General features: G+C 39.2%; 1 protein-coding gene across 1 annotated transcript; it reads left to right on the top strand.

Moving 5' to 3' along the window:
* Nucleotides 1-1,155: 1,155 nt before the first annotated feature.
* Nucleotides 1,156-9,451, top strand: LOC135566691 (zinc finger protein 239-like). Its single transcript, XM_065014332.1, has 4 exons — nt 1,156-1,633; nt 2,044-2,141; nt 2,277-2,454; nt 7,771-9,451. The coding sequence occupies exons 2-4, from the start codon at nt 2,139-2,141 to the stop codon at nt 8,586-8,588; spliced, it is 999 nt and encodes a 332-aa protein (XP_064870404.1). The 5' UTR covers nt 1,156-1,633; nt 2,044-2,138; the 3' UTR covers nt 8,589-9,451.
* The last annotated feature ends 388 nt before the right edge of the window (nt 9,452-9,839 follow it).

The raw sequence follows: 9,839 nt of genomic DNA, 5'->3' as shown, positions 1-9,839 counted from the left end.
GTCTGTCACCTAAAAAAACGTATCTCGACCTGTGTGCACCTACGTTCTAAACTTCCATTCATAGGCTAGGTTGTAGCAATCTCATGATGGGTATAGGGAAATTCTAGTATCATGTAGTAGCCTAAACCTGTTGCTGTTCCATTGAACAGGGTGAATGGAATATGAATGACAGTCATCCAATATGCCGTAATAGAAATAAGGCCATGCTCATGAGAAAACAAATCACATGGGAAGCTGGAAAAACCCAGCAGCATTGCAGTTCTTGACACAAACCTGCGCCTGGGACCAACTACCATACCCTGTTCAAAGGCTCTTAACTATTTTGTCTTCCCCATTCCCCCTCTGAATAGCACACATGCACAATCCATGTCTCATTTGTCTCAAGGCTTTAAAATCCTTATTTCAGCCATCTCCTCCCCTTCATCTACACTGATTGAAGTGGATTTAACTTGTGACATCAATAAGGGATCATAGCTTTAGCCTGGATTCACCTAGTCAGTTTGTCACGGAAGGAGCAGGTGTTCTTAATCTTTTGTAGACTCCGTGTAAAGCATTACAGATAATCAAGTGCTATTTGCATGTGCTGCATTTGCTCTATTGTTTCCAGCGGGGTTGGGAAATTCCAGACCTCGAGGGCCTGATTAGTGTCACAGTTTTACCCCAGCCCAAGCTAACACACCAGACTCCAATAATCACCTAATCATGATCTTCAGTTTAGAATGCAGTTTGATTAATCAGCGGTGTTTGTTAGGGATGGAGAAAAAGTGTGACATCAATCAGGCCCCGAGGACTGGAGTTGCCCACCCCTGGTTTACAGGATGATTTGTATCTTAAAGAGCGTAGCTTTAAGGGATTAGTACCGTCACATCTAGATAAAAACGAATGTGAAAAATGAACAGAGCAAATGTGTATTAAAACACAGTATTTATTCATCATTTACAAATTCATTAAGCTTCTACTTCAGTGTACAGGAAATAATTATTTGTAAGACGTAAGAGAAAATATATCAGCTTATTGTTAAATTATTATGATGCTCTATCCGATGCAAAAAGTGTAGTAACTATTGTTTCCAAACTGCGTTACCCACTCCAGTCAGCAGATGGCGATGAGCGTCTTTCAGGTGATGCTTCTTGCGTAACGTATAAAGGACTGGACATGAACAACAACACGGCTACTCGTTCAACCACCTCGGTAGCTTGCTAGCCAACATAAAACCGAAAGATTGACGCTTTAGACATTATTAATGTACATTAGCTAATTTCAGTGTTGTTAACGCAGTTCATTTGACGTAATCAACTGATTAACTTTAACCTATTTTGCTTGTTCAATTTGCAAAGTTGTTAAACATTGATACTGAGCCTAGCCGCTAATGCTACCTAGCACTAGGCTAGTCGCTAATTCTAACATCCCGACCATGAGCTCACTAAACTACTCCTCCCCTGCTAAAGAAGAGGTCTGCTGTATGCAGAATGAAGCTTTGGGGCTGAACATTGTCGTGAAAGAAGAAGATGATGTTATTGAGGAAACAGAGGAAGAACCTTTAGAGAGGAAGAGGATGCTATCGCAGAAGAGGTGAAGAAGGAAGACGTTTTGAGTGTGAAAGAGGAGGAGACAGCATATCTGATCAACACCAGTGAGTACTGTCTTAAACAGGGGCACAAACTATGCAGTTGTTGAACTAATGTGGGGTTTTAAGGGCATTCTACTGAAGTTCTACACTTGAATATGTTGTTCAGTACTTTATAAATTGTTAAAGGGTCAATCTGCCTTTGGTACATATATTTTGGGATCTTTTAAATTAGATTTATTAAATTCTCCACGTGGTCTACATTAAAGTGCATCTCATCTAGTATAACAGGCTTTTAAAATGCAATATTGGAGCATAATTTATACTTTAAATATCAAAGGGACGCAAAAGGCACCCATTTTGTGGAACTACCCTTTAACATTTGCATTTTAGGCGACTAATGCCTCGTCTAAGACCCTATGATTTTAATAGACGGTCATAAGTTAACTATCTGTTTGATGTTCTTGTTCACACAGGAGAGAGACATGACTATTATGGATCCTCTGGGGAGCCTCAACAACATCCTGATGCTGACGAGGAAGAGAAGAGTCTCTCCAGATCAGAACACCAGATGGTACAGCTTGGTCTGGTCTAGCATACAGCTTGCTCTATCGGGGTCTAGGCTGGGTTTCTGTGAAGCACTTCATGACAACAGTGACATAAGCATCCATAATGATATGTGTCTGTGTCCCCTCTTTATGGTTACCAGGACAACGCTAGCCCTTCCTCCCTCCCGGAGTCCCCGTGTCGTGTCTCTCCCGGTAGCAACTTACTGCTGGGTATGAAGAGGTTGTTTGTGCTGCTGGTGGACTGCAGGAAAACAACGGGGCTGAGTGGAACTGTGAGAGGTGGAGAAGAGAAGAAAGCATCAGATTTGACTGATCTAAGTAAGTGCTGTAGTTTAGTTTGAACAAATAAAATTGATCTGCCCACTGATATCTGTTACCGGGACAACCAGCAGAGTTCTGTTAGTTGACAGGAAGATAGGCTGGTGGAAATGGGTGTTATGAATATCATAACACTGAAAAGGATTCTGCCAATGAAAAGAGAGAAACCAATAGACCATATAAAACCTTGATGAAAGTTAGCTTTAGAGAGAAAGTTTTCAAGACGAACCAATGTAAGGTGCTTGTTTTCCAGAAACCTTCCCTAAATACATTATGGATGTTACATTGTCTGTCCCGGTCAACCCCCCTATCTTTACCAGACTGTAGGACAGGCAAACTAAACTCCATACACTTCAATGTGGTCTGAAATGCTTCATTAACATCTGATCTACAGGACTTGTTAAACTGGCAAATATCTATTTTAAAACAAGCTTCTTTTTTTGTTGTCTTGGCCTCCATCTCTGTAATGGACAAAATTAATTTAATTTCCTACTCTAACAGGTCAAATAAAGCCTGAACTACAACATACAGACCTTAAAGAACATGGTTTCATTTGGAAATTACTAACTTTATTGATTTCATATGTAACTGACGACAGTGTGCTGCTAACAGTTTAGTTTCCTCCTCTGTCCCCATACTGGACTCAAACTAGTGATCCTCTACTTCTCAACACACGTGACCGTCCTCCTTGATAATGAACTCTATTCAGAGTGCTAGAGCCACACACTCACTACAGCACAATAAGGGGTCTGTGTATTTAACAGATGATGAGATCAGAAACAAATCAGTCTAAAGTCTATCAGTCTAAAACAGAGCTGCTTTCTGACGAAGGGAAGCATTTTCAACTCTAAAGGTGTATTTGGCCATTTAGGCTGCAACAACAATACATTGGAACCCCCTGATCTGTTGTTTTATGAAGGGTCACCTACTCCCGGTACCCAAACAGCTAGTCCCATCCTGGGATTTTTATCTTGTGCTTGAGGCCATTTCTGCTGTTGGAGCTGCTGGAAAGAATATAAATTAGATTTTTCTTGTTTAAAACCGCTTTACTTTAGCCATACCATTACATCCGTATCATGAGTTCCACCCCCGTACCTTCATGAGGTTCTATAGTAGCAAGGATCTGACACCTCTGGAGGGCTTGATGGCTCAATCCACCAGAGGTATGGCTACATCATATACATTGTTTAAAGGCATCTCTGTTCAAGAGATCTGTAATGATGCATGTTGTGGTGATATACCTTCATGCGGTTCTACTGACTGGACATCACTACACATACAGTGAGTAGAGTGGGGACCTCTGAGGGATGATCCTAGACTTGGCATCGGAGAGTACAGTGCCTCCGGAAAGTATTCAGACCCCTTGACTTTTTCCTCATTTTGTTAGGTTACAGCCTTATTCTAAAAACACAATACCCCATACTGACAAAGCAAAAACATTTTTGTTTGATATTTTTGCTAATTAATTTTTTTTTTAAATACAAAACTGAAATATTACATTTACTTAAGTATTCAGACCCTCTACTCAGAACTCTGTTCAAGCAGCAGGTTCTGCTCTGGAGCAGGTTTTCATCAAAGATGCCAATGACATTTGAGTAAAGCCAGTGTGTCTGTATGCGGATGACTCAACACTGTACACGTCAGCTACCATGGAAACTGAAGTGACAGCAACACTTACAAAGAGCTGCAGTGAGTTTCAGAATGGGTGGCAAGGAATAAGTTAGTCCTAAATATTTCAGATTACCTTAAATTACATGGCCTACTATGCTAATTCTGTAGCGGTATTGTAAAGAAATTTTTGTTAGGCGCCAGGCATGTATTAACCCTAGCTATTACATGGCCTACTATGCTAATTCTGTAGCGGTATTGTTAGAGGGGGCTAAAGAAATATTTTGTTGGGGCGCCAGGCAGGTATTAACCCTAGTTATTAAAGTTAGTTATTACCTATTATAACATTATTATTATTATTATTAAATATTATTAAAACTGAAAGGATGAGAGTAGAATAGATCGAGTAGAATAGATAGACACATTCTAAACATGATGGAGTATAAAGGAGGACTATAGCATCTAATGATGAAACATTATGGAGTCTTAAAGGAGGACTGTAGCATCTAATGATGAAACATTATGGAGTCTTAAAGGAGGACTGTAGCATCTAATGATGAAACATTATGGAGTCTTAAAGGAGGACTGTAGCATCTAATGATGAAACATTATGGAGTCTGAACTTCTTATGGCTAACATTCCGCTGAAAAGGCAGAGCGCGAAATTCAAAAATATTTTTTTGAAATATGTAACTTTCATGCATTCACAAGTGCAATACACCAAATTTAAAGCTTAGCCTGTTGTTAATGAAGGGGTCTGGATCCTTAATGAATGCACTGTGTGTGTATACTGAACCAAAATATAAACAACAATTTCAACGATTTACAGTTAATTTTAGTCAGTCATTGTAAAGGAATAAAATAGGCCCTAATCTATGGACTTTACATTTACATGCCACACCTGTCAGGTGGATTAATTATCTTGGCAAAGGAGAAATGTTCACTAACAGGAATGTAAACAAATTTGTGCACAATATTTTTGAGAAATAAGCTTCTTTGCTTATGGAAAAATTCTGGGGTCTTTTATTTCAGTTCATGAAACATGGGACCAACACTTTACATGTTGTTTTATTTATTTTTTTACCAACATCTACCCCAAAATTATTTTTACTTTACACAAAATATCATGACATTTGTGATGGTCAAAATGTACAACATTTGTGAACGTCTAAATAAAAGAAATTGTCGCAGCGGGCGTTGTCATGGAAATTCATGTATACTGAGAGAGACTTTGTCATTTCTTCAAACAATCATTTTTTATTTAATATGGATTAATTATTGAAATAATGAAGCTGTTGACTCCAAGACCCTTGAACTGTGTTCCTCCCGGGAAGGACTTATGATCTCACCTTGAATGAAAAACAGAGCCATAAATGCTTAGTCAACTCCATTGTGTCCTCCTCCCATGCGCTAAGAACCTTGGCGTGATCCTGTGGTCATCTGCACCTGGTGTTGTTTTAACTAACATTTAGGTTTTTATCAGTTCCTGAATCAATTTCATGCTCAAGCATCCAGAGGCCCAACTCAGTCCCATAGACACAGATGAGAGGTCCTAATCAAAGCACTTCGTCATCTAAACAGTATTAATACAATGATGTTGGCTGGCCACCCTGCCTGTGCCATTAAACGGGCAAATATTCCTGAACGCCGTGCTTTGTGTCTCAACCTTCCCAAAATCTATATAAAATTGACATTCCTCCAGTCCCTCCACTGGCTTCCAGTTTCACGCTCCGCTCAAGACATGGTGTGGCATTGGAGCTGTGAGGGGAACTGCACATTTTAGTACCTGGCTCTGATCAGGCCCTCACCCAAACAAGGGCACTGCGTTCATCCACCTCTGGCCTGCTCGCCTCTGTGGCATTGTTGTGAATAATCCCTACCACCACACCTGAGGTGGATGGATTATCTTGGCAGAGAAAAATGTTAACTAACAGGGATGTAAAAAACTCTGCAGTCTTTTGTTTCAGCGGAGTCAATCAAACCTGCAGACACCTGAAACCCCACCTGCGTTTATAATTTGTTTAGGATAAAGTTATCCCTCTCACCCCCTCCCCCTGAAAAGTTTAGAACATCTTTCCAAATATTTCACCAATTTGTAAGTTTACCCAAAATATGACAAGAGCGATAGTCAAAATGTTGAATGTAACCTGTAAATGTTAAATAAGAAATAATTATTGAAATAATGAAGCTGTTGAACCCTTTCAACAACGGGAGAGATGTTGCTGATGAGCTTAACCTTGAATGAAAAACAGAGCTCTTATAAATGCTTAGTCAGGGCTGGTTATTTTACCCCTCCCATGCTGGGTTCATCCTGTGGTCATCTGCACCTGGTGTTGTTTTAACCCCCAACCCGGCTTTAGGTTTTTATCAGTAAGTAATGAATCAATTGTCAACTCAAATCCAGATAAACTCAGTCCCATAGACACAGATGAGCCTTTTGTACCCATCAAAGCTGTCATCTCAGATTTTCAAAATATGTAATTTTTCTCAGTGTCCACCCTACACAAGCATTTGGTAAATATTGACTGGTAGCATTAAGTGTCTTCAATGTAAAAATATTCATAAAAAAAGGAAAGCATTCAAAGTCCATCATTTACCTCCTGAAGAACTTTGGCATTGTTTTGACAAAACTGCACATTTAGATAGCAAATGTTCAGTTTTTCCCCAAAAGATGCACCTTGTGTAATAATCGCTCCGCTTTGTTCAATCAGCTTGGCTAAGATAACCACACCTGTCAGGTGGATGGATTATCTTGGCAGAGAATAAATGTTAACTAAATGTAAAAAATCTGCAGTCTTTTGTTTCAGCTCAGAAACATGCAACACTTTACATGTTCAATTTATAATTTCTCCTCAAGTTTTTGTAGTTACTATTCGATTTTAAAACATCTTTGGCAAATATTTCACCTTATTTTTTACTTTAATGGAAAAATGACATCAGCTGGAGATAGTCAAAATGTTGAAAACCTGCGAACGCAAATAAGAAATTAGTCTCTTTGGTTAGCAGGTTCCAACCCTTTCAACAACGGGAGATGTTACTGATGACACTTTGTGTCTTGAAGTCAAAAACTTGTTTTTCAATCACACAAAATTACTTCTTTAGTTATTTTATGTTTAACATTGGAACAAGCCCGTATCCAAAATCTGGGGCACTTCCTGTATGAAATTTCATCTTGGTTTTGCCTTAACTTAGTTCTGAAAATTGCAAATGAAATGAAATAAATATATTGGCTCACAGTTTTGGAAACGTCAGTGTTTTCTTTCCAAAGCTGTCAATTATATGCATAGTCGAGCATCTTTTCGTGACAAAATATCTTGTTTAAAACGGGAACGTTTTTTTATCCAAAAATTTAAAGAGCGCCCCCTATATCGAAGAAGTTAAGGAAGTGTGTAGGTCACATTCTGTATCATACAGCTATGAAAGTTATATATTTAGAACTTCCTGCTCGATTGGAATCCAGCGACGTCTGTGTCTTAGAACTGTTTAGTTTTTTGTGTTCTGACTTGTAAAACAGGATGAATAAAATAAGTAGTGTAAACATATCAGTAATTACCAGGAAGCTCTACATTTGTTTTAAAATCATACTAAGATTGTTAAAACTGGCCTCGGGTTATTGAGAGATCTGATTCGGATTTACTCTCGTAGAACTGTTTTATCATGTGGAGGTTTCATTTGGGTATCTATTTTTTTTAAACACTGTCTTTGGCAGGAGAAAGACCAGACTCAGAGGAACCAGAGCCAGGGACGTCCAAACCAGCAAGAAGACACCAGTGTTCCCAGTGTGGAAAGCGTTTTAATGATTTGGGGAAGCTGGAACGACACGAGAGAATACACAGAGGGGAGAAGCCGTACCACTGCTCCCAGTGTGGAAAGGGGTGTAACGATTTGGGGAAGCTGAAACTACATGAGAGAATACACACAGGGGAGAAGCCTTACCACTGTTCCCAGTGTGGAAAGAGTTTTAGCCAGGCAGGTAACATGAAAATACACGAGAGAATACACACAGGGGAGAAACCTTACCGCTGCTCTCAGTGTGGCAAGTGTTTTATCCTGTTAGGGGCCCTGAAGCAACATGAGATAATACACACTGGGGAGAAGCCTTACCACTGCTCCAAGTGTGGGAAGAGTTTTAATCGGTTACACGCCCTCAAATATCATGAGCGTATACACACAGGGCAGAAACCTTACCACTGCTCCCAGTGTGGAAAGACTTTTAACCATTTAGGGGAATTCAAAAATCATGAGAGAATACACACAGGAGAGAGACCTTACCACTGCTCTCAGTGTGGCAAGAGTTTTAACCTAATAAGGTCCCTGAAACATCACGAGAGAATACACACAGGGGAGAAGCCTTACCACTGCTCCCAGTGTGGGAAGAGTTTTAACCAGTTAGGGAGCCTGAAAAGACACGAGAGAATACACACAGGGGAGAAGCCTTACCACTGCTCCCAGTGTGGAAAGTGCTTCAACCAGTCAGGGGATCTGAAAAAACATGAGAGGAAACACACAGGGGTGTTGCCAGTGTGAAAAAAGTTTTAAACAGAAAAGTTTATTGGGGAAAAAAATGAGAGAATACACGCAGGGTAGAAGTTTTACAAATGCTTAGACTGTGGGAAGACATATTTCTCATCACAGTCACTTAAAAGTCACGTGAGAATCCACACAGGAGAGAATAATTACTTCTCCCAGTGTGAATATTGATATTTAACATCACATTGACTTAATTATTCTGGTGTGTAAATTTATATTTTACATCACATTGACTTAAAATTCATCAGAGAACATACACAGTGCTCCAATTGTCTTATATTGTTGATTGAGAATGTGTTTACCTGTTTTTAACGTATGAAATTGAATTGTACAAAGTATACTTAAACATATAGTTGTATGTTTTTATTGGAAAATATGAATTGAATATGGAGTATATAGAGTAAATCAGATTCCATGTGTTTAAATGGTCCTTTTTTAAACTCTATGTGTGTTTATCTGGCTGTGTCATTCCTCCAGCACTACAGATAATCAAGTGATATTTGGATGTGATGCATTTGCTCCATTGTTTACATTTTCATTGTGGCCCACTGATGATTTAATGACATTAAAATGTTCACAGACTCTGTCATGCAAAATGTTAATTGTATGTGTCCACATATCTGAGTATGTGACTAACCTCGTGAAACTGACCTATTATAATCTCCTGTTCCTGGGAGTATCGTCCTGCGTTGCAAACCAGCTGCATCTCCGTCTTTTGTATGAAAAAAGTCCCTCCCAGGAACAGGAAACTATAAAGATATGTGCCCATCACCCAATGCTTCAGGAATTCAGACTGTCTACACTGCGCTGTGTAACTCTGTTATTCTCTCTGAGCTCAGAAATAAAGAATCTTGGTTTGACTTGGACTCCAGCAGATCCTTATTTTATAATATCCACCTCAACTCTCCCACGGATTGCCGTTTATCATTGTCTCAATGAAGAGTTCTTTGTTTTATTTTCCTGGGGTCATTTACAAGCCTCCCACTGGTTGAATAAACTTTGCTTCCACGTCATTTCAACAAAACAAATCCATGATGTTTGATTAATGTGGAAAACTGATTGGATTTGTAAAAAGCCATGAACATCAGGTATTTTTTATTTTTCACCGAACTGGCAACCTAAATCCAATGACTGGTAACATTTTGTGTTGATTTTGTGTTGAATTCACTTTAGTTGACGACTCAAAGAAATGTAAATAGAAACTAGATGTTCAAGTGACGTCTGTGCCCAGTGGGCTGGTTTGAATAC

This window comes from Oncorhynchus nerka, unplaced genomic scaffold, assembly GCF_034236695.1.
Source record: "Oncorhynchus nerka isolate Pitt River unplaced genomic scaffold, Oner_Uvic_2.0 unplaced_scaffold_3728, whole genome shotgun sequence".
Taxonomy (NCBI): Eukaryota; Metazoa; Chordata; class Actinopteri; order Salmoniformes; family Salmonidae; genus Oncorhynchus; species Oncorhynchus nerka.
Note: the sequence above shows the minus strand (reverse complement) of the source record. Positions and strands in the feature narration are given on the sequence as shown.